At 41.3% G+C, this 25,942-nt stretch overlaps 2 protein-coding genes across 2 annotated transcripts; one reads left to right on the plus strand and one right to left on the minus strand.

Annotated features, from left to right (window-relative positions):
- Nucleotides 1–1,570: 1,570 nt before the first annotated feature.
- LOC134000439 (uncharacterized) lies at nucleotides 1,571–2,302 on the plus strand. The gene has a single exon (XM_062439780.1). It carries the CDS (start codon nucleotides 1,571–1,573, stop codon nucleotides 2,300–2,302), a length of 732 nt encoding a protein of 243 aa, XP_062295764.1.
- A 7,077-nt stretch (nucleotides 2,303–9,379) lies between these two features.
- LOC134000440 (coiled-coil domain-containing protein 9B) lies at nucleotides 9,380–25,503 on the minus strand. The gene is made up of 14 exons (XM_062439781.1): nucleotides 25,442–25,503; nucleotides 21,923–22,030; nucleotides 21,669–21,773; nucleotides 21,345–21,500; nucleotides 20,160–20,309; nucleotides 17,645–17,707; nucleotides 15,468–15,646; nucleotides 12,912–12,961; nucleotides 12,755–12,814; nucleotides 11,642–11,738; nucleotides 10,682–10,715; nucleotides 9,960–10,572; nucleotides 9,796–9,878; nucleotides 9,380–9,406 (listed from the first exon to the last, which is right to left on the minus strand). The coding sequence occupies exons 1-14, from the start codon at nucleotides 25,451–25,453 to the stop codon at nucleotides 9,380–9,382; spliced, it is 1,737 nt and encodes a 578-aa protein (XP_062295765.1). The 5' UTR covers nucleotides 25,454–25,503.
- Between the last annotated feature and the right edge of the window lie 439 nt (nucleotides 25,504–25,942).

The raw sequence follows: 25,942 nt of genomic DNA on the forward strand, positions 1-25,942 counted from the left end.
AAAGAATTCCCAGTCATTTGGATATCATCATCATCACCATCATCATCATCAAATAAACCTTCAAACCATGCAATATCTATCGCAAACGTTCAGCTGGGTAGCAGCCAGAGGAGTGACATCTGGGAAATCACCGCAGGGTCAGTTTGAAAATGAAAAGAGACAAGAACACTGCACTGTCAATACAGGAACAACTGGCAGAAAACCCAAATCCCAAATCAATCTTCCTCCTGACATTATGGACAATTAAATATAAACCATGTATTGCTTTTAGCCATCCTCTTTGTGAAGTTGTTCCAACATAGTCATGCTATTTATATTTTATATGGATTTTGTGATACTGGAGACTCAACATGATACATAATGATCCAGCAGTTGGATGGTTAGATGCAGTGAGGGATGGTAAACTCATTTACAAATAAAAGATTTTTCATTCAATTTTAGGAAATTATAATGAAATGAATGATGAAAACCTACATGTAGGCTATATGCATAAAGTGAAATATTTCAAAGCTGTGATAGGATAGGATAGGTAGGATAAATGTTTGAATAAGAAAAGTTTATGCTTTGGATGTGAGATTTATGTTCATCAGCACCAAGAGGTCATGGTTTACTACTTTTTAATCTTCTGTCTTCACCTTTTCACCTCATCAGTCTCCCAGAGCACATGAACAATAATAACCCTGTCGCTGTCCGTTGTGCTGAAATGACGCGCTCCAAATCAACCCGCCAACAGGTAAGATGAAGTCAAAACTGATCCCAAATTAAGCACGTGTCTGTGACAGGCTCTTGGTTTCGGTTAATAGTTCATTAACAAATTGGGTAAACATAACATAATTCATAAATTTCGGTCAAGATACCTTAATAAGGACTTTCTTGGCTCATGTATCTGACATGCATTCTTTCCACTTGGGTGTGCACAGTGTAAGGTAAACACTTCACAGCGTCACTTGGACAACACTCTTTCATCCCACCCTACAACATCCTGCTTCCATGTGCAACACAAGTGTCCTGGTATGGAGGTGATGTGTGGGTTTTCCTTTTTTTTTTTTTTTTCTTCTCGGGCTGCTGCACAGCTGCTGCTGCTTCTTTAAGAGCCACCGCCCGCCCCCTCTCCTGTATTTTTAGCTGAGCCAGCCACTTCATTTGCTGGATAAGACAGACAGTTGTGTGCCGTATGATCTCACTTAATCGTTTTAATAAATGACATCAAATCTTATACTGCGGATTCGCCACCGGCCTGCAACCAGCTGTTCCCTGGAAATGTCGTATAGGGTTGACATTTGTCCCGTCGCCGTCGGATGCTGAAACGCGCAATTACTCTGTGGATGCTTGATGTCTATTATGAAACGCAATGCTGTACTGGGTACCGAATATTAGGCGCAGTGATTTGGAGATCAAATAAATTACAAGAAATCAATTTAACAAAACAATCCTGCGGTGCGGACGGTTCAAGGTGGTTCAGCATCTTTCTCCTCAGCCCGCTGCTTCCTGTCTTCTCTTGGATTGTGGATAACAAGAAGCCTTCAAGACGGAGGGGGTGGTGGAGCATCGAGGAAAAAATAGGGGCAATATGAGAGAGCGGGACTTCATGCCCAATATGGAGAGGGGCAAACCTGCTACTTATACGGGGGACAAAAAGGCTAAGATGGCTGCTAAGACTAACAAGAAGTGGGTGAGACTAGCCACTGTTTTTGCATATGTATTGTCCGTGTCCTTAGCAGCCATTATTCTGGCAATTTACTACAGCCTGATCTGGAAACCGACCAGTGCATCCTCTTCTGCCGGGAGGCCGGGGGTGCCTGGAGAGGTCACCCCCAACGCAACCATCTCAACTAATATTTCCACAATCAGCAACGTCTCAGAGTGGAACTCTACACAGACAGGGCTACCTTTCAATCAGACAAGGCAGGGCACAACCCCGGACCCCGGAACCACGTTTCAGTGGGTCGACAGAGCCGAGAATGTGGCTGTCTCCCCGCGCAGTGTTGGAGGAGAAATTGCGCTCTCGCAGCAGGAGGAAGGACTCTACGCATCTTCCCACGGTCACACAAGCAAAGGAGCCACGGGGAGATCTGGCACTTTGGTTAGAGAGACACATGCGTCTCAACCTAGAGTGAGCCACCACATGCCGTCAAGCTCCGGGGAGTCCGGCGCTGCGCTTAATGAGGACGGCACGGGGATGGAGGCGCACAGACAGGGCGACGGGGGGACTGACAAACGCAACCCCGAACAGAAGGCTGCAGATGCTGCCACAGTTCCTCCAACATCCCCGACGAGCCGGGCTGGCCAGAGAGGAGACTGATAGGGCCTCATCCCCTTCACCCCCTCCCCCCCCCTGACACACACACACACACATACACACACACTGATCCAACAAGTAGTGTTTTACAGACTCAGTGCCGCAGGTCGGATAAAACACATCTATTTTGCAGAGCCCCTTATGGATGTTGAACTGAACACATGAACTGACATCTTTCTCTGAGGAGACCTCGCTCTATTCCCCCTCAATACTAACTAGGCTAAGCTGTTTTTTTGTTTGTTTCTTTTAGGCCATTTGTATGCCTTAAATCCATGTGTGTCTACTTTACCTCGGACAGCTTTTGAGGCCACTAACCCGCCTGTACGTGTGGACAACACTGATATTTTGTTATATTAATCGGACACAGCCTCCAGAGATGCTTCTTGCTTGCAAGACATAAACATGTCTCACAGGCATACAGCGCTTTACATCATTGCCATTCATGGGCTGGTCTAAATCAATACTGCATTATCGCATTTTAACATAGGCTGTGTTTTCTGTCATGGATCAAACCTGGATTCCGAGTAGAAGAACCTGCATTATTGAGTTATGCTCAGGTATGTGCATATAACCATGTAAATGTATTGTGTATTTGGTTATGTACATATAGGGCAGGCATACATCTTTTTGGCCCTTGATGAACTTTTAGTGTAATTAGATGATTTTTATTAAAGGTACAGTATGTATAATAGGTATAACTATATCACAAGGTACAAATAAACACCCTTAGAAAATGATTCATTTCTATTGTTTTATAATAGATTTCTGTAAATCATGATTTAATCACTGCCATGTTACTGTATGTTAATAATATTTTATTTATTCAGAGTAACAATATATATTCAAATAAATGTTAGGTTTTTTCTTACATCTCGAATTTTGTTTCCATAAAAAAAATCAGATGTAAATGAAGTCTTGCTCACTTAAGATGATTAGAGAGAGTGACTATAACATGCAAAGCCCATATTGATTGATATGAAGAAGCAGGTTCAACAAAAAATAATTAGCCAGTACAAAGAGCACTCAGTTTATGGTCAGTCTTTTGATATGGGCACTTAATCAAATCAAAATAATTACAGCAGAAAACCTGTGTGGACTGTCCAGCGTGTGACCAGTCTGTCTGCTGCTCATTGAAAGAGAAGCACTCATGTCCCAGTCTGCCCCAGTTCAGCTGCTGCAGCTCTCACTGAAACCTTTTCACACAGTCACATGTGGTGAAGTATGAAGTGGAAATAAGACCAACCACCCCGTGCGCTTCCTCAGCAGCATGTGAGGGAGGTGTATCGATTCGAGAGCTCTGTTGTTGCGCTGTACAAAACAGAGAAGAACACATTACACAATACCACTTGGTGCTATTTTGATCCAGCTCTCTCTGAGCAGGACTGTTTGGCTGAAAGGTTTGGTTCTTATACAGGTGGTGGCAAACGTCATTCATTATCACACTGAAAATGAAACCATTTGATTTCCGCTGAGCAGCCACAGCACCTCAGTAATGTTACACCATAATGTAGATGGTGATCACTGTTGTGTTAGGTGAAAGATTTTCAGAAGCAAAGCCAAGGTATGTGTCTGCTGTACTAAACAGGAAATCCATCCATCAGGGAGGACAGCACAAGAGACAAACATCCCCCATCGGAAAAATGTAATACAGAGAGCGCATAACACAATGACAAGCCTGTCAATGCTGCAGCGGCCTCTGTATTAAAGGACAGCCTTGACGATGTGTCCCCAGTACCACTTATGGCTTCCTTTGATATATGAGAGGATAATGGTCAAGCTATTGATGAAGGAGTTCATCAGTACTGACAGTTATTGCTGAGAGCTCAGGACATAGGATCTGACCTTATGACTTTTGAACCCAGTCACACAGGCAGATTATATTATTTAATGTGAAATCACTTATATGTTACATTAGAGTTCAGTATGAGATTCATTAGGTTTGTAGCTTCAGGCAATAGATCACATGCTATTTTTAAACAGTAACAACTTTAAAATATATTATATTTATCAAAGCATAACAAAATATAAAAGCTAGCTTTCATAACTTCTCATGCTGGCCTTTTCATATTACAATTTCTCTTTATCTTTGTATGGTGGGAATTGCAGCTGTACTGGTCACTTATATGCTAAATTTGTCTCAGTTTGGATGCATAAAGAAGATTATAATCCAGATGTATTATCTGAAATGTTAATCACAAATTTACATAGAATTAACATGAGACAAACTGTAGAGAAAGGCTTATCAGGAATAATATGACATTTTATCAATCACTGGATAAAATATACATAAAGACGATTAAAGTTCTGCTTTCAAGAAACTGAGGGTTACACACAAAAAACAATGAGGCACTTCCACCAAAGCTGGAGGAATTAAAGGCCGTTCAATATAGCATTGTTTGAGCAAAATACTGTCACAAAAGATACCAAATATTAACATGTAATCCTGCAATACAGCCGACCAGCACAAAGGCAGGCAACAATAGGTTTTTCAGTGAGTAAAAGGGCAGAGGTAAATGGACTGATGCACAATGAAACAAAGGAGGAAATATGTGTATAGATAGGCACTGTGTTGTTAGTTTAATAATAATTTAGTTTTATTCTTCTTTTTTTTTAAATACATGGCAACCAGTTCCAATCATTGCTGTTACTATAGCACAGAAACACTCATGTTGAGGTGACAGACACCTGATAGCTGTGTATTTCTCAGATACTGGGTTGCAGATGTTCAAGATTGATCTATAAGCACACAGATATGTCAAAGAATAAAGCCACATTATCACATGGGATCCTAAATTAAACTAGATTGAGAACATTAAGTCTTTCTATCAAGGTCAACAGGTCAATAAATGGGCCCAAACTGGAACACGTGTCTAAAGCTATATTGTGTATCTGAGAGGCATGATATTATGCCTCAGGACATTTTCAAGCACCTACTGATTAAAATTTACTTCATTAACAAAATTAGGTCACAAGCTAGCTGCAATTTAGCTTTTGACATGCTTTGGAATGGGATTATTAAATAATTCGAACAAATAGGACTAACACCAGATCAATATGGCAGACAGCACATGGACGCCATGTCAGTCCAGCTTCTTGTCTCCAGGCCAGAGGAAGAAAGAGAAAGGGGGGGGGGAGCACAGTCTAAGGTGCGGTTGTTACATCCTGAATCATGACAGGAGCAGGGGGAATGACGCACACGCTCAGTGGGGAATGCCGACCTGTCTGTGTGAGGTTGTGGATAGGTAGCAGAGCCGGGGCAGATTTCGCCTCCACTTAACCTACATCCATCAGGTGTAATGAAACACCTCAAGTGCCTCCGACTGTTACCTTGCTGTGTTTAAATCATGGCTAATAGAATTTAGCATCACAAACCCAAGTAGGACTTGTGGGTTTGACTTAAACTAATGGTTTACCACAGCAGCCAGGTGTCATAGCTTAAAGGTCATTTTATGAGCCATAGCCATAGCTAAGTCATACTGCACTCAAAAGTTAATATTAACCTTAACCTGAATTTATTGACAGTATTTTGGGGTATGGATGTGAGAGAGAACTTCAATCCACGCATTTTAAACCCAACATTCAAACAAAAAGCCTGTTGTTGAACACAAAGACAGATACGGGTCTGTGATCTGTGATGAAAGACCAAAGCACCACCTTGCTTGCACCAATTTCTGAACTATTTTTTAAATGTTTTCCTCAGGAAGGCATGCTTCTAAAGCTGCTCTCTGCTGCATTATGTCAGCTGCTCTCAGTGCAGCTGACATAATCCTACACTGCACTTCAATCCTCTAATACAGCCTACAGGACTTATTTCCATAATATCAACACCCCCACTGTGGTGTACTCTTGCGTCAGACCCTTCAAACGAATAGCTTAGCTTAGCACCAAAGTGATCCAGGAGTGTTATGGACTGAAATGTTGGGTTTTATCTTCTCATTTGGAGGAATCAAAAACTTTCAGGCTTGCATTAAAAAAAAAAACTTTGTCAGTTCATTTTAAAAGAGAGATGCTGTGCACACTGTAGAGCAAGTCTGTGGCCTCAGTGACAGAAGACTGCCATGGAGATTGCCTTGAGAGGAGATAATTAAAATAGTAGCACCTATGGGAGGTCCCACCTGTAGGACTGAGAGGGAGCCGTTTCCAATTCACCAGCTCTGCAGAGAGCTCATCTGAAATTAATCAAATCTATCATAATCCATCATCATCCGTCACTGGACCGAGGTCAAAAGTCATGGGCTGTTGATGCCGCAATGTGCTCTACATGTATGTCACATCTGCGCCCTTTCTCTCTGAGACTCACTACAGTGACCTTGTGTTTTTTTTTCATCTGGAAACATAAAACCTCTCCAGAGATGAGATCCATATACATCTGTGGTGTTATCGCAGGCACATCAGTCAGTAGGGAAGGGAGAGGGTAAGAAAGAGTAAGATTAGAGTCTGTAAATACAGAAAAAACTTTATTGATGTTCTGTATGCTTCCTTTCAAATGGTTCTACAGTAGGTTCGGCTATTTTGCACACAGATTCAAATTAGCATGAGCACTCTGAACAGTAAAAAGCTGAGATCACACCTTGACATACACACACTCATACACAGGCACACACAATTATTCCTTCCTTATGAGTGCGGACAGCAACATGGAGGACAGCAGTGGACATCCAGAAGCAAAGTGATAATGTCTAACAACTAAATGAACAAGTGCAGATAGAGGACAAACTGCTCTATGATTGTAGGTCATTCTAAATGTCTAAATGTCATTTCACTATCTTGAATCCCACAGGGAAGTTTAAATGTTTCAGAGGTTAACTGTTTGGCCTACTTTTCAAACAGATGCCTCATTTACCATTAATTCAAATTCCATATATAATATAGAATACAGAATAAGGCAACCTACTCAAAAACACATTTTCTGTCTTGATTTCCCCAGTGTGCTTCTGCTTCCTGATGAATTGTGTTTTATGTAACCGCAGTTGAAGCCAACAGGACCCTGCTGCTCAGAGCATGTCCACTAAATTCTCTAGTAATGGTTACATAACTGTTTACTACACTGTAGCATAAACAAAAGCCAAAACATCTTTGAGGACAGAGTTCTTGTAAGGCTTCTTATTGTAGTTGTCACTTGATACCAAAAACGAAATAATAGAATGGCAATAAATTAAAAAAAATCCATATATGTCACATAGGGAAAAAAACAGCTGCTATAATTCACACAAACATTATTTTAAAACAGTTTTAGATTTGCAAAATCTTCCTAGTTAACATTCTGTTGTCCAACCAGAGAGGCAAATAAATACAATCAATACTGATGCTGCACTGTTAGTTTAGTACATGCAGTGTAACACTATGTTATGATACAAACCATGAAATAAAGGTACAACTTCAATATCTGAAGAGGCCAATATGCAAGGCACAACAACTTATAGGATTCTCGAAGATGCTTTTTAAAAGTATGAGTTGTCTTTTACAATTACATGGAACATGGAACAAATTCAATTCAACAAAACTGAATTACAGCTGAATCCCAGTATTGTTGACTAAGTGCTGAACCCTCATGGACCTGGATGATGTATTTTCAACATTTCAAGTCAGTTGATCCCGAAGGTGCCATAAACCTCCATGGAGAAAAGTGTAGGAGACTGCTCCACCCTTCTGTACCAGGATTGTTAACACTGGCTGTTTAAATACAGCAATAACTAACTATAAAAACACATCCGTTTTTCAAAATTGTTTTTTGCTGCTTGTCCATTGCTTACGTTTGTAATGTTACGGTTTCATATTATGTGCCCAAGATCACTTGATGAGTGGCCAAAAGAGTCCGAGGAAGACCAGATAACTGGGATTCAGCTGTAACCTGTGCTGACTTTAGAGAACATAATAACCATGTGTTTGTTAAAGGGCACATTTGAGATTTTAGTGAAACTGTAAGTGATCACTTGTCAAAATTTCTTTTATTTCTCTTTCTTTTGAAACATCTTAAAGTTTTCATGTGTCTTTTGCTGTAACACGCTGCTACCAGAGGTCCATTAAACCAAATCTGCAACATGTAAAGTGCAATTTTCAATACCTTCTCGCTTAGTTTGTCAAGTTTCACTAAACACAACAAGCATCATACTTAAAACAGATGCATGAGCATGCCAGAGCCCTGTAGGATTTGCACATTTGTGCAGTTTCCACATGACGTGATGCTGTCACATTTTGCTATTTGTGCGTAAGCAGTGCTCCCAAAATCTTAATTGTTTAGATTATCTCAAAGATTATCAAAAACCATAGACAGTACCAGTCAAAAGTTTGGACACATTTTTGACTGATACTACATATGTCAGAGGTTACATCTTGGAAATGTAACAGTGCCTTGATCAGTTGCCAAAAACAGTAATTCTCAAATGTGCCCTTTAATACTGTACTTGTATTTATTTATGGTTCATAAAAGGCCATTGACTGATGCTGGAAGCAGTTAATAAATAATATCTAATCACACAGTTTTGAGTGTAGAAATACAAACTCTACTGTAGGTCTACTGTATCATCATATAATACAGACTTTATTCCATTATTGAAAATACCTCAAAGGCAGACTCAGGCACTAAATAATTGGACTGTGGCTGAAGTTTACTGTCAAGGTCTCAGATAACTAAGTTAAACTAGCTAAGTCAAACCGATCAGCTAGCCTCCTGATATGTACCTTGAAAATTTCATACAAATGTAAACATTCAATGATATTGCACTCAAGCAGCATACTAAGATACTGAATAATGTGTCAGTACACATGCTTTTATACTCATAAAGTGCTTGGATGTAAAAAAATAAATAAAAATAAAATTAAAAAAAATAAAATAAAAAAAAGAAAAGGATTTGAACAAGAAAAATGTTTTGAAATGCTCCTCACCATTTGTATGTCCAATTTTAGATAAAACTTCACCAGGTGGGACATGCCACATCAAAATGAAACCATGGTTTTGTGTGTAAGCCATAAACGTGGTATCTCGAATGAGCTACCTGAAGCGAAACAACACATCCAAATACAAAGAGGCCAGGCTCTGTGTCGCTGTGTTTTGGTTTCGGTATTTACATCCTGAAAATGTCAAACAATCTTCCCATGCTCTCTTGCCTGCAAAAAAAAAGAAAAAAGACAAAATGTATAGTTATAACTGTGATTTCTTTTCTATAATTTGCATTGCAAATTTACATATCTCAAGCATACTACTTTTCTACAGTATATGACCAGTATAAGTAGGCGGTCACATATTATCACAAAGTTCCAGTTGTGGATGAGATGAAGAGGGTTTTTCTCATGAGACTATTTTTCCTGCACTCCAACAGGCCTCAGAGGCGGTGCATATACTTAAACTGAAATTGGATATTGCACCGCTGCAGTGCAGATACACTGCCGATCTGCCTCTTCATCCATTTAACTCATCATCCATTTGCACTTTCCTCCATCAGTCCATTTACACAGCTATTGATTCCTCCATCCCTCTTCCTGTCTCTCACACTGACCTTGTCACTGCTGGTGGAGTGTGCTGGGTGTGTTTCTCCTGACTCCAGGCTCAGGACAGACAGACCCGAGTCTATTAGTTCCTCTGTGAAAAAAAAGCAATATTAGCTCAATATACCATCTAGATATAGTGTCAGGAAAACTAGACACTGCAGCCATAGCATACCTGTGTTTGTGTTGCTAATGTTGCACTTGGCAAGCTCTACAGGCTGGACAGAGTTCTCCTGTAGAGAGGCACAGGCTTTTTCAGCAGGGGGGGAGCTGAGAGCAGTGGGGTGGGTGCTGTCTTTTTTAGTACATTCAGTTTCAGAAGCCTGCTGCTGGGCAACGGGAGTAAAAGGACCATCTCCCTGATCCTGAGGACTACCACAATCCTCCTTGGCACTTTCAAGAGGCTGCTGTGGCCCCTCCACCTCACACTTGATTTCGTTAGGTGTGGAAGCTTTTAAGGAGCTTGGACTTGATGCTGAGCTGGCAGTCTCCTGAGAGCTTGTGATTTGTCTTGTATGAGCGCACTGGATGAGGTCCTCTGAGAAGCGTACTTTTTTCTCCGAACCCCGAGGGGGAGCGGCATCTGTCTTCCCCTGAATGGGGGTGTCCTTTCTCGAGCTAGCAGCTGACACAGAATCTGTGGATCCACTCACTTCCTCAGATGTATTCAGAGAATCTGGGCTGGGTGATAACTTCATTTTTGAGTCCTGATCTTTCTGATCTTCCGCCTCTGCATCTGTAAGAGCATCAAGCTCCTCCAGGAATTCCTCCAATGTTGTGTCAGAGGACTAGGAAATGAGATGAGGAGAAATAATCAGGTGTTTTTACTTCTTTAGTGACATTTACCAACCAATGCATGATTCATATTCACAGCACAACTCTGATTTGACCTCTCACCTGTTGGTTATCTCCTTCTTCATTTTCTTGCCACCTGAAAAATGAAGGAACTTAATAAAAAAAAATCTGTAACAATGTAGAAACCGTGGATGGCCAACGTGTTATTATTTTGCTCTTTACAAAGTGCAACTTACAGTGAATTCTTCTGAGAGCATTAACCTTTTGGGAAATACTTGCTGAGAGTTAAATTAAACTCTCATGTTTGTACGGTAAATATGAAGCTACAATTAGCTTAGCTTAACATAAAGACCGGAGACAGGGAAACAGGTAGCCTGGTTCTGTCTAAAGGTAAGGAAATCTGCCCACCAAAACCTCTAAAGCTCACTGAATAACACATTATAGCTCACTTGTTTCATCTATACAAAAACCAAGGAAGGAGGTCACTGCATCCAGCCCGCAAATAATGCCCCACAGAAAAACGAGGATTAAACAAACAAGATATAACTAGTGAGCTAAAGAGATGCTAATAATGGATTTTGTTTCCTTTGAACAGACATAGAGACAGAAAGTCATTTAGCATTTTACACTTTCAAATTCACTCTCACTTACATTTGTGGTTTTATGGCTTTTTGAGATCATTATCACTTATGTAACAACACACCCTGAAAGCCTCCTCAGCACTCAACACAGGAGCTTTTTTCATAACAGAGGATAATTGAAGAAAAATGAAGGCAGTGAGACATCAATGAGGCCTTCTGGGTTATTTAGTCAGCTGCCACAATTTCTAAATCAAGTCTCATGACATCTAGGGGGAATTTGTACATTAGGGCACAGAGCAGGAAAACAACATGCGTTCCCACATCCGTTTTACGTCTTTCATTAGTCACAGCGCGTTTTCTCGTAACACTTAATTGAGCCTGTGGTGAGGCACATTCAGCATCCTATTGGTTGAATCAACTTTTAATGTCAGGCTGTTGTGTGTGTGGTATGAAACTAGATAAATGTTTAGCTGTTACTGACCTCCTGGCTCTCCCAGTCAGACGATCTTTGCCTTTTGCTTTACTGCTCATCACTAACACGTTTTTAGCTCCCTTGTCTTTTCCTCGCTTCTCATGACCTAGAACAGAAAAAATACAGAAGGTTAAAGTCACAATTAAAATGACATTTTACATAAAAAGCGGTTCAAACTGTTACTATCAAGAAGAAAAACGTGTTCTTCCAAAACAACAGTGTATCTCTATAGGGGTACTCCAGTGATTTAGTATTTCACTTCTAGACTTTTATCCCCTTGTCATGTATATGTCAAGATCCAAAAGCACTGGACCCTACCATAATGCAAATAACAATCCAAGTACAATAGTGTCACTTTGTTAAACCCTCCCTGCTTGAAAATAGGTCATATCTGTCCAAATCAAAAAGTTAAGATTACAAATATTTATTGTAACTCAGGCTTTTTGTTATTAATTTGTAGTTTCCATGACCAAGCTGAGATGACCCCAATGACATCATCAGGGTTATTTCTTCAGACTCGTAAGAGCTCCTTCAGAGCCACAACAGACTTCATACAGCTGTTTTCACAGGCTAAGCAATACTTCTCATGAATAATAACCTGACCTTGATGTGTAAAATAAAAGTTCCCCTTTAAGTCAAGTCAAGATATTTTTTCTTGTGTAACCCAATAACACAAATCATAAATTTGCCTCAGGGGGTTTTACTATCTGTTCAGCAATATAACATTCTCTGTCCTTTGACCCTTGATTCAGATAAGGAAAAACTCCCCTCTTAAAGTTACAATAGATGTTGTGTATACTGAATGGACCAATATAGAAACATTAAAGAAAAACTTGATATATGATACTGAATTGCTGGAGTATCCTCCCCCTTAATCTTTTGCTTAAGATTTACCAATAAGATTAATAATCCCCCTCAGCCCCTACGCCAAACTACACTCCACACAATATCTTGTGACAAAAATGCATAAAATTATGGAGTCAAGATTTTCCAAAAATCCAATATTGGAAAAAAAATTAGAGTTTAGAAAATTAAATATTTAACTAATATTTAAATTTTAATGTGTAGTGAGTTCAAGGCACTGAACTGATTAAAATATGTGTGTAAAACCTTGAGAGATACCTCTTGAGTCAGCACTTGACCTGGGTTGTCCTCTTCTGGCATTTCGTCCACCTGGAAATAAACAAAATAAAAAAGAATAAATATAAGAACAGAGGACAAGATACTAATGAAATCCATTATAATTGGTATCATAATGTTTTATTGTATCCAGTCTCACCTCTGTTGGGAGGTCCCCACTCTTTGTCTGGGACAGATTTGTCTGAGAACCTGAAAGCAGAAATTCAGTTTAGACAGGAACATAAACCAACACAGGCAGTGTTTTCCAAAAACAAGAGTGCCAGCAGATTATGTCTTGGTCAATGGAGATCATTTATATACACTTATGTTACCTAACAGCACATCTACATCCCATTAACAGGCCATTTAGAAATTCATCATTGTGCGTTCAATATTGGCCAGAATTTTGAAGAAGTTATGCTCCATGTTTCACACCCTAAAATTTCACATCCACTGAAACGGTCTCAATTGTTGAATCAAAAACACATTTCCTTTCTATTCTTACTGGACGGCCTTGTTTAAGCCTCACCAAATAAGGAAAGGCATTTCGTCGCTTATCCCTGGCTAAAAATAGCTGCTCCTCCCTTGTCTCTTTACATTTTGATGTTTCCTTAAACAGCACATTAATTTACTCTGCAACTTAGTCACTCTGAGCACCACAGCTGGCCTTATTTGAAATTTAGCAAACACACTAAAGATGAATGGGCTATTTTTCCCCTCGGAGCAGTTTGGATCTTATATATATATAAGATATTGTGTGATTTGACTCAGCAGTGTGACAGCATGCTTTCAGATCATAAAGTGTGTTCAGTATGATGCTTATTTTAAAACAAACCAGTTAATTTTAAAAGTAGAGGAAAGTGTGATCCAGATTTGAGTCAAACACACCCTCACATACTGCTTATACAATGATACAATTTGTCTGACAAATGATTATTTGGTGATGCAGTTATTTTAAAACATCCTGTGATCTAATAAGATTTAGTCTTGGGATCATCATCGAATGGATTCTTCCACTGAATAATCTAACTACAAAGCTGTTCTCCAAAGGTATTTTCTCATCTTAACTGCATCGGCACCTCAAGAGAAAAGATACATTCACACTGGAACTGGACAGTCTGGAGGCAGTGGCAGAGAAGAGGAAGAGGAATGAGATCAGTGCCATATTTGACATCCCCTCTCACTCACTTTATGGCCAACTCGGGCAAATGGGCAGCTCATTCAGTCACTGACTAATTCTACCAAAAACAAGACCGAGTGCTTCAGGCGCTCATTTGTGCCCACTGACATCAGACTGTACAAGAGCTGTGACAACATGATAAAACAGCTGTGAAGGCCCACCACCACCACCATATCCAGCCAAACCACACACTCCTCCATCCTATGTATATCCTTTGTATGTGTATGTATTGTGTATATGTGTGTGGATGTGTGTGGATGTGTATGTCTGTGTGTATGTATGGTGTTGGTCCGAGATTTGAATACTCTTTCTTATTCAAAAATATGTACTTTTGACTGGTTCTATAAATACAGTATATACTGTATATAGGCATATTTAATTTATTTTGTGTCCATTACTTCACCTCTATGACATATATATATTTATAGCCATCTACCATTTTTTCTGCACATTTTACACAACCTTTCTATTTTTACATCCATAAGTCAAGTAATGCAGCCTCAGTATTGTAATGTGCATTATTTTTATAATATGTATAGATTGAATTCAATTTACGTGACTGTTTATTTTGTTATGTTTTACTACTCCTAGTTCTCATCTGTTTCCTTATTTCCAGCACTGCTGTAACATGCATATTTCCCCTGTGGGGATTAATAAAGTCTTATCTCTTTAGAAGTAAAACAGGACAAAAAAACAAAGTAGTTTAGGACTAGCAGGTGATTTGCTAATTTTCTAGTAAAACAGCAGAAAACATTACAATAAAGTTACTATGTTTACTAAACGTCTGATTATAACATATTTTAAGAGAAAGACTTTAAAAGAATAGCTCAACATTTTAGGAAATGTAATTTTCTTGCCGAGAGTAGTGAATAGATTGATCCCACTTTCAAGTCTGTCCAGTAAATATGAAGCAAGACCCAGGAGATGATTATCTTAGCTTGACCTAAAGACTGGAAGTGAGAAATTATCAGCCTGGCTCAATTGCCAATATCAGCATTACTATAGATCACAAGACATTATATATAATTTGTTTAACTCTAAAAACAACAATATGTGGTTTGACAGAGAGGCACTAGAGCAGTCTCCTGACTGGGTGCAGTGACTTCCTGGTTTCTACCATCAACAACAGAAGGAAGTCATTAGTCCCACCAGGAAATAGTTCCTGCACACATATCACACTAAAAACACAAATCACCATTTTTAGATTTCTGTTTGTGTACAGATAAAGTAATCAACATACATAACGTGTAAATTAGTTACTACAAACAACACCCTACTCTCCTTCACTGAGGACAACCAAGTGGCCCTCAATAAGTGTTCATCACCCTCTGCTCAGCGGCTAATGGAAGAATAAGTGTGACGGTGTGTAATGCAATGCTTGAGAAGAATGACTATGTTCAAACAACACTCCTTTTTAAGCTAACTATAAATGAGTTCTCCCATGTGAAACAGGACACAGAGGGAGCCAATGAAATACCAAGTGGAGCAGCAGCAGACAACGTGCATCAAGAAGGGTTCAGTGGTAAAAAGTCTTACATGTTCTCAGTTTTGTCCATGTCCCACGCCCGCCTCCACTGGCCCTTGGCATTCTTGTGACGTGCCACTCTCTCCCTGTCGATCTGCTCGCGCTCTTTTTTCCACCGCAGGTACTCCTCCTGCTCCTCTCTCGACGTGGGGATGTTGAGGTCTGTGCTGGCCTGCGGGCTCTCAGGCTCCTTGGCAGACACAAAAGAATCCAGTGTGTTTTAATACACAAAAACAAGAAGCCTCCTTTACATCAGGGTGGTCTCTATAATGGAGTACTGGCTTTGAAACATGATTAAATTAAACACTCGCACCATTTGTGTCACGTTATAATACATTTAAAGCATCACTCTACACTCTAATCAGAGCAGTGCTGGGAACCAGCTCAACATTAAACATGGGTGGTCATAAACAAGAACAGCTCCTCATCTCTAAATGACTAAATAGCAACAGGATGATATACAGATTAGTAGGGTTCAAAGGAAAGGGAACAAACAAGGATTTTTTGGGGGTATTTTCATGCACAAGGCATTAATGTATGCCAATGGCTGCCTCACCGTAAATATTAATGGTGTCAGCTCATTCCACTCAGCTCCCATTTGATCACAAAAAGCTTGTTGTATGTGTGCCAGGATGACGGTGAGGCAACACAATCAAATTCTTTGAGATAATATTTTCCGGACAAGAGCAGCGTACAGTAAACGCAATTATGTCCCTTTCCTTCATTCCCCTCATAACCTGTTTATTGATTACTGTGATGAGAGCAGAAAGGCTTTGCTAGCTAATACAAAAGGGAGATCTGATGCAGGCTCTTTAACACATCAAAGAGGACAGAGGCTGTGTGCTCTTGTTACACAGCCCTGGAGCGAACCAGGGCAACAAACAGCACTGTGATCCGCGGGAAATCACGTAAAAGCAATCTCTGCGCGAAAGTGCTTGTGTTTTTTTTACAAAGCACGAGGGAGGGAGTGTTTCTGTTTGGAGAAAATTTAAAATGGTGTGAGGGGGAATCTATGTGCTGAATGGCATATAGTTTCTCACAGCAACATTAAAAACAGTTGGATTTAGAGAAACAGCACAGTCTTAGTAAGAAACTATGATGGATGATGTTTTCCCCTCAGGTGTGTACCAATCAGAGCCAAGTAAACATGTTGCCTTGCTGGGTACAATTATTGGAGAACATGACATCTGTGTTCAGCCTTCTGTTTTCCAACTCCTCTCCCCTTCCTCTCCTCTGGCCCCCGGAGGACACTAGGGGCCACAAGGGAAGGCACTTCTCACATGTTCCAACAGGCCATCTCCTGCTGCCACCCCAGCCGCCCTACTAATTAGCACTTTTCAATTTCTCGCCTCCACAAGGCTTCGGAGAGTGCATTGTCATAGGCTAAAGCAGGTAGGACGGATGTTACACAGTGCTGAGAGAAAGTCTTAGTCTCAAACTGGGCATGCAAATTTAGATTATAGAATGAAAGATAAATAGTGAAAAAAAAGATTGATTATGTCTTGTTTCTGGAGTGCTGAGCTGCTATTCCTCATCCTCAAGATCCTCTTTCAGGCCTGAAATGCCTGAAGAGGTTTACAGTATATTTGTTAACCAAAACAGTTAACAAAGCTGAAGTCTGTCTGACCTTCAACCATTATGCAACAGCACCAAAAAAAAAAAAAAGAAAAGAAAAAAAACTGTCCTAGGGCACTCACTGGGCCCAGACACCAAAGCAGGCACAGTACAGAGGGGCAGAGAGTCATGAGCATGAGCAGCATCACTTGAGATGTGATGTATTCGGCGGGCCTTTGAAGCCCGTTGTCCCTGCCTCCCAAGTCAGCCTGTTTATCACACGCCTTATCTGTGAGACAGTTCTGAGCTACTCCAGCAACGTTAACACGCAAGCCAGCAGGAGACAGATGAGGGAAAGCACGGGAAAAAGGGTGTGTGCATGGCAACGTGTCGTGCCTGCCTGCATGTGAGTGTTTGTGATGAGGGCGTGAGGCATATGGGCATTTCTCCACGTTTTTGTGTGCTCACATAGTGCCACTGTCAAATGGAAACCCTGTATTTTAAATTTCTGCAAATCATGTGGTCCTTGGGCTTACAAGTTTTCCTAAAACTTTGAGAAGATATAGTGACAACATGTGTGTTAATGGTGATGAGCGTTAATGTAGATATGTGCCTGTCAACTAAGGTAAAGTACCTTGCAATGCTCTGAAAGCCAGTGGTGCTCCTCGGTCTGCTTCTGTCCTTGTTTAACCTCATCCTGTTAAAGAGAAAGAAAAAAAGGAAGGTGGACACAACAACAATAAGGGTGACACAGCAACTTGTTGTCAGCCAATTAAACATGGCTGTAAAGAGTCACATTATTACTGCCATAAATAGTACAAGCAAATCAAGCCAGTGCACAGACTCATCCACTGAGAAAGATTTAGAGGCCTACACTGCCGCCAAGGGGACTAATAGTGCTATAGCATGACTTAGCAATGGAGGCTTAATTATAAATGTCCACTGCAATAGGGTCAACAGAGCTGCATGCAATTTGCAGATGGTAGATTGTTGATGATGATGAAATTTTGTGTGAATTTTGGTCTTGGTGTATTTCTGACTGCAGGTTATGCTCTGGTGAACTCAGTCGATGAGTCATGTTGCCATTAACAGCAACACTTGCATGAATAGCCAGGGGGGAAATACAATAAACGCTGGACAGAGTGTGCACCCACTGACAATGACACCCACATACACACTCTCCTACCCACCACCAAATGCAGTCTGACACATACACAAACACAAAAGAATCTTGACTACATTGCCTCTTTTCTTATTTCTCCTCTCTCTTCTGTCTCACACTTCTTCTTCCTCCTCTCCCTCTCTCTGACCCTCTCCTGGCACATTGCCAGGCCTGTCTCTTTGGCAGCATAATGAGCCTTTTCAGAGTGAGAAGGCAGCCGAATGTTAATTAGATCGAATCGGCCCTTTCAGGATGGTGGGAATGGCAAAACAATCGTGCCAGAGGAGAGCAGACTACTTAAGGTTTCAGGGAGGAGAGGCTGGAAACAGACGGTGAGCTGCCAGGAGTCTCCCCCTTTACTCCCCTGTTTTTTTTCTCTTCTCTCCCTCATTCTCCATTTCCTTTCTCCTGTCTCTCTCTCTCATGAGTGTGAACTGACAGTCTAGTCATGGGGTGCTTCTGCTACCAGGCATTACAATCTGCCTGGTATACTGCCCGATAACCACACCCCTCTAACAGACTCATTATTTATTTCCCCACACACACACATGCGCATTAGAAAAATATTTTAGAGGCAAGGCAAAGCTACAGTATTGTGCAGTAAGTCATGGCCTGTTTTACATACAAATAATTTTCGAACATTTGCCAGATAGATACGAGACATTTTCTCCTCCCTGAACACCCCGTTGCAGTGTTTTCCCTGCTGCTTTTGTTAAATGATACCAGTTATGTAAACAGCGACCACATGGAAACCAGGTCTCAGTGATTCACAGTTGACTGGTGCACTGGAGCGCTGGCTACTGTTCAAGTGCTGATTCAGTCCACATGATAAATAAAGGGGACAGACCAAGCGGGGCCAGAAATAAAGGCAGGAGAACAGCATGTTCAGCCCATATATATAGTGCACATTAACTCAGACAGGCCAGTGAGCAGCACCCAGTGTATCAGCCAATCATTTGTGTACATATAAATACATATTTAGACTGAGCCTCGACTGCTAGTTTCCCCTGGTTTTGTGTCCAGAGACCCCTTGCGCGATCAGACTGTGTCTGTGTTTACAGTAGTGAGGATCAGCTGTCTGTGTTGTGCGTCAGCGTATTGATTGGGCAGCTTATGAGTGTGTCTCTATGTGTGTGTGTGGTTGTGTGTGTGTGTGTGTGTGTGTGTGTGTGTGTGTGTGTGTGTGTGTGTGTGTGTGTGTGTGTGTGTGTGAGTGTGTGTGTGTCAGGCTTCAGACTGAGGCAGAGCAGCTGTTTCAGAGTTTCTACATACTTGGGGGTTGGGGGGGGGGGGGGGGGGGGGGTAAGGTCAGTGACAGTGTGGCATTTCACAGCCTGCTGCATGTGTATATGTGTCTCTGCCTATCTGCATTAAATATGAAATCGCACACCCACAACTATTAGCTATTCATGTTAAATGTGATATTTCCTCTATCTTTATATTATTGATAATCAGGCTTTTTGTTCAGACAGGAGTGTTTCAGCACCTATCTATCTTTTACAGCCCCAGAGGGACTCTGTGAACTTTACAGCCTCTTCCACGTGACCAAAGGCATCTATACCCGGAGGTGGAGGGATTTCTCTTTTGCTTAAAATAAAACAAAAGCTCCTCAGAGGGAGAAAATAAGATAAATAACTGTCAAACCTGAGTTGGATTACACTAAGAAAAGTCCAGGCCATTTGAAGAGTCTCAGTTTGTTGAATTTCGGCTGTACAGAGCATCTACTCAGCCAACAGCTCTATTACAGGCCCCCTCCCCTAATCCCACAGCAGTCAGTCACAGCCCTGGTCCACCTCCTGTCCGCCAGCCTTTGTGCTCCATCAGTGGAGGGGTGTGGCCGGTCCACATGTCTGACATCTATGTAAAACAGCTCGGTTCAGCACGAGAGGGGAAACAAAGGGGGATGTGAGACTGGAAGCAGACAGGACGGAGCCCTTAAATGCATCAGTGTATGATCACCATAGTGTTTAGTGGGTCTTATCCAAACCTGAGCTGCTGTGTCTTTCTTGGTCGTGTGAGGTGGCTTCTTCCCCCTCCCAGATGACTCCACGCGCCTCGTCTGTCCCTCATCAGCAGGGCTCTTGACATCAGCCGGGCCCGGCCTCCTCTCAGGCCTCTCACTCACCACCCTCTTACCCTGGGAAGACAGTTATTTAAATTGGAGTACCACAAGTGCAGCAAGGTGCATTGCAATATAGAGAGCCAGTACCTATCATGTCCGAATTGTACACGATAATTATTGACTTGAGGGTATAAATTCATATTATGAAATAATAATGTTAATGAATGTGCACAAACTATTAAAACATTTACCCCTGCCGGTCTCTGTACAGACCATTCATGGATAGCAGGCTTTCTGACTGAAAAAGACAACATATTCTACCTCACACAGCTGCACATTTTTAGTGAAATATCTAAACAGCTATTGGATGGATTGCTGTGCACAAAGGGATGTATCCTAGTGACTTTTGGTGATCCTTGGATTTTTCATCTATCATCACATATCTGCTTTTGCAGGTATTTGGTCATAAACCTATTGCACAAATTGAAATTTTATCCTGATGATGGTGGTGGACTGAATGGCTGACTAACATTACCATCCCCAGAGCTGCATCCTGCTAGCCTGGCGTAAAAGTTGTAATCTAAATTCACTAAATATTAAATTTCATTTTTGTAAAGATGAGGTAAGTAACCTGAACTTCAGAAGCTCTGACTCTGGAATATAAATTATCTAATAGTGGCAAAAACTTTTCAACTATAAATCTGATACACATAGAGGTTCTATGAATAGTTTGTATTATAAAATGACTGCAATATTTCCTATTCACTGGCCTCAAAGTTTGTCTGTTATCTGACCTATTGTAGCTCTGAAAGAAGGCCAAAACATCAGCTAATGGAATAAAGTCTACACTGAAAATTCATCACTCTAAAGAGTTTCTTATTTCTTTGCCAGGTATTACAGTGCACTTGTTTCCAGCTGAAAGCCTTTTAGTTGAAAGTTTATCATATTGCTTTCAGTTAGTTTTTCTTATTGATTTGATAGAGTAATTGCTTTGTGTCTGTTTTTCTTTCATTAGAATGAAACTACAGGGGTTTTCGTTCCACCAATATTTTCCCTCCCTTGTCTTTTAATTTGGAAATGGATACCTCATAAACCCTGCCGTGCATTTACCTTTTTGCCAGCCATGGTGACCATCAGCTGCTTCTTGTGGCCTTTGCCAGTGCCTGGTGGAGGACCCTCTCCCCCTTGGTCAGGCCCAGCCTCCTGCTGTCCTTTCCCAGCTGGTGAATTACCGCTGAATGACTTAGTCACCACCACTCGACTGTCCTGCTCCAAAGAAAAGAGCTTGTTATAAAATATTCATAGAGCTTATAGCATCATTTTATGAGAAAAAATACTGTATGTGCTATCAGCAGTACTGACAGTACTTTAGGTTGTTTGTTAGTCTGCTGATAAACATTAAAATAAAGTTAGCCTCACATTGTAGACACTCACACTGGTGGACTTGCTGATTGTGATACTAAGGTCATCAGCTTTGCCCTTGCGGCTCTGCAGAGCCATTCCGTCCTCTTCTGCCTTTTTCTTGTCCTCCTCCACCTCCTAAATGCAACTCAAGGAAAACAGAGAGCTAATCAGGAGGCGTGTAAGAGTTCCAAGCTCTCAAAGGAAAGAGACATTCCCCAGACATCAAGTATTACTAATCCTGATAATAGCCAGAGCCCACTCTGCCTGCAGGCACTTGTTCTTACCTTGTACCTCTTCATGAGTGCTTCATTCTTCCTGCGGAGTGCCTCTATCTTCTTGTCCAGCTCCACGTCCCGCTCATGATCCCTTTTGGGCATCATGTCACTGTCGGTCTGTGAGGAGACACATCAGATCATAAATCAAGTTGTGTACTGTTTTTCTTCAGTGGTTTAGCCAAAACATTTTAGTTAATTTTCAGCTATACCCAGCTGTCTGGGTATCCTCAGTTGAGCACTTCTCTGGACATGCTGCAGTTTGCTATCCTCAGGTTGGTGTTGACAATTTATTTATTGTATTATTTATATTTGAGTTAGTCTATTTAATCACTGTACAGAATTTAGGATTTAATTGTATTTGTTTCTTTTAGCTACCTTAATGTTTTTTCATTTATATCAACCAGCTGCTGTAAAACTTTAATCTAATTTTAATCTATCTATCTATCTATCTATCTATCTATCTATCTATCTATCTATCTATCTATCTATCTATCTATCTATCTATCTATCTATCTATCTATCTATCTATCTATCTATCTATCAGAGCTGATAGTTACTTTTTAGTAATATTTTTTAATAACTTGCTTTGAGAAATCTTTTTTCAACAAAACTATTTTAAAATTTAAATATCTGATCAAATAATACATTAACAAGATTACAAATCTTGAGTTTAATTACCTATAGAGTAGATAACAAATATTCATAAATCATCTATAAATGCAATAGTGAACTTATATTGAATGTAGTTCACTTTTAAACAGAGTATAATCTATGACAAAGAGGGGATCTACTAATCGCTGATGGATGGACAACCAGAATGGAAATGCTCATGTGTCCACACCACTGCATCTGCTGAGATAACACTCAACGTTTTAGCACGCCTTCACACCAACAGATGGAGGATTCATTACACAGCTCAGTTACAAAGGGGGAATACATATGCAGAACATCCTTAACATCTCGATGTGGTCAGCAGGGCACGCCTCCTCACACGACAAGAGGCACCATACCGAAAACTTCCACGTGCTCTAATGGAAGAGTGAGTATGCCATCACTTCCTTGCAAGAAAATCCCTATTTAATCTGCTATGCCAACTGCAAACATGCACAAGAGAGCTGTTGAGTTGAAGAAAACTCAAATGTTCAAAGCATGCAAAATTGCAATAGTATTTCATATTGATATTGAGGCTCCATCGACCATTTACATCACAAATCTCGACAGTAACTTAACGGTCCCTCTCTGATCGTGTCCATCTGGTCTTTCTTGAGGTGAGGGCAAGTGTGAGTGGTCAAACCGCAGTTTCTGTAACTGGCTGCAGAGCAAACTAAAGGGTGAAAGTACCAGAAGGCTAGTGAGTAAGGGATATCCTCTCTGCAGCAAGAGGGATATAGAAGCATACTGCCTTCTTAACCCCCATCCTACCAACATATTTAACATACAAGGACTATTGACTGGGGACCCTGGGGAGGGTAAGAATAAACAATTGTAAGAAGCAACCATCATAGTAAAATGTTAATTCATTTCTTCTCAAAACATTATGTGATAATAATAAAAACATGAACTCAGTAAATTGTTCAGTGTATTAAAACTGCATAAGCAGAATTGGGTGTTTTTGACTGAGGTCCCCCAGGACCCTAATTCATTGGTATTTTGAAAAAGCACTAATTAAAACAGAAACAGAAAACAATGCTTTATTATAAAGCACCTGTAAGATATGACACAAAGTATATCCCTGGGGTCTGCAGGTACCCCAGTTGGTAGTATTAAGCAGTAGATCACTAGGTCAGCTGCAAAGAACACAACTGTAGCATGTCACATTTGCAAACTGCAAATAATCATTAATAATCTGTATCTTAAAGTCAGTTGGCACTGCAATAAAACAGTTATATAGGCTGTTTGAAGTAACTTTCTTGCCAAGAAGTATATGTGAAGATACTCTCATAAGTGTGGTATCCATCTTCTTATCTAACTGTCTGCAAGAAAGGAAAAGATACATTCCCTAAAATGTCAAACTATTTATTTCAATCCATGCACCAAGCCATCACGAGGACTGCTCATAAGGCAGCTCCTGCTCCATATGAAAAGTAACATATTGTTTTAAATATGTGCTCTGGGCAAATGAGATGATACTAAAAGAAAAAGAAACTTAACTGTAAGAAAAATCTTGGATTCATGACAGAAAGATGGTGGCATACACAAATATGTGCCACATCTCTCATTGTTCCTTTATTATTTTCTAACTGCAGATCAGCACCTTACTAGAAGAGGTGTGGGAGTTTTGCTTTCTTCTTATCCTCAGTCAGACTTCATTCAGCACAGAAACAAGAGCGCTCAGACAATGCTCAATGAAAGACAGTTATTGCCAAAAGAAAAAAAAGGGAGCCCTCAGCTCAATTAGCGAAAACAAGTGTTTCCCCAATTTGATTCAGTGCTGGCATCATCTTCGGTTCACAGCTGAAGAGTACTTATAACCCCAAACAAGTAGAACAGTTGTTGCTGCAGCATGTTGAAACTGAAAAAAAACATAATTCATCCTGAAGTATCCTATTCTCCACACTCTGAATAAATTATTCGGAGGGGTCAAACCTTGTGGACGGAGACAGGAAGCAGACGCGCAAAAGCATCCATAAGTCAGTCATCTTCTACTGATGCCCCAGTGACGACAAGAGAGTCGTGGTTGCTTTGATATGATATTACCGGCACAGAGTGATGACTCACAACACCATCACATTGGGATCGCAAGAAATTCTTCCTTGCATTTTTTCCAGTGCTGTTACGCATGCAAAGAATGGCTGCCACAGAGATGCTGTTGAGCAGTCCACTATCACTTTAGTTTTCTGTAAGGTGTCAGTCAGCAAAGCACAAATAACAAACATCCTGATATCCAGCTGTGACTCCAACCTGTGTCAAACCTTTGCAATTACGCACGAGAAAAAGTTGGGACTCACTCAGAAAGGCGGCAGGCTGGAAAGTGGTTACCTCACAGCTCCTAGTTGTCAGGGTATCCAAACACAACACACCATGAGGACATACCACCAAGAATAGGCGCAAGAGAGAGAGAGGCGCGCTGCCGACTCTGAATCTCAGCAAGGCCAATGTCGGAGACTGAAGAACACCGGCTTTCATAAAACCAAAGTGGGGGAGACTCTGTGTGGGGCGCTACCCCTCTGGGTTTGGCCACGCAGTTCTGTGATTGTGCAGCAGCAAGGCAAACATGCACACAATCACAAAACACACAGAGACGTTGTGGGTCTGCCAGCGGACGGCACCCATACCCGGACAGGCAGGCAGGCAGGGAGAAGGGGAGGGGGGCCTGCAGAGAGAGCGGTGCCAAAGCTTCCTCCCTAACCCAGCGTTCCTGCCACCTACAGGAGCTACAAACAGGGGGGGGGGGGGAGAGAGCCAGAGACACAACTGTAGTGCTGCATGTAGCTACGGCTAAATCTGCGACAGAGCAGAACCTAATACCAGAGAGAGCCGGGGAGAGTGTGGGATGAGAGGAGAGAGGGAGGTGGAGAAGGCACTCACGGGTCTTTCCATGTCAGCGGTGAGAGCTGGGCTGGGTCCAGGCGTGAGGCAGCCGAGGCGGCAGAGAGGGCTGCCTGGAGTCGACGATCATGCCTTGATTACAATGAGCCAAGTTGGGCAAGCAGCCAAGACGTCTAACAAATGCACAGAGCTCCCCTGTTAACGGATTTCACAGCACCCACCCACTTGTCCTCCCTCTCTCCCTCTCTCTCTCCCTCACTGTCTCCCTCTTCCTCTCTCCCTCTCTCTCCCTCTCTCTCACTCTGTCTCCCTTTCCCACCTCTTCTCTCTCCCTCTGCTTCTCCTCTCTCACTCTGTCTCCCTCTCTCTCTCCCTCTCCTTGTCCTTCTCCCTCTCGCCAGCCCTCCCACCCTCCTGCAAATATATATGCTCTCTCACTCCCTCTCTCCCTCATTAAAGCACTTGCTCTTTCCCCTCCTCATTTACCCTCTGCTTAAAGCATGGTACTTAAATCGGTCACCCACCCTTCAGACACTGAAT

The sequence above is a fragment of the Scomber scombrus genome, chromosome 19 (genome assembly GCF_963691925.1).
Source record: "Scomber scombrus chromosome 19, fScoSco1.1, whole genome shotgun sequence".
Taxonomy (NCBI): Eukaryota; Metazoa; Chordata; class Actinopteri; order Scombriformes; family Scombridae; genus Scomber; species Scomber scombrus.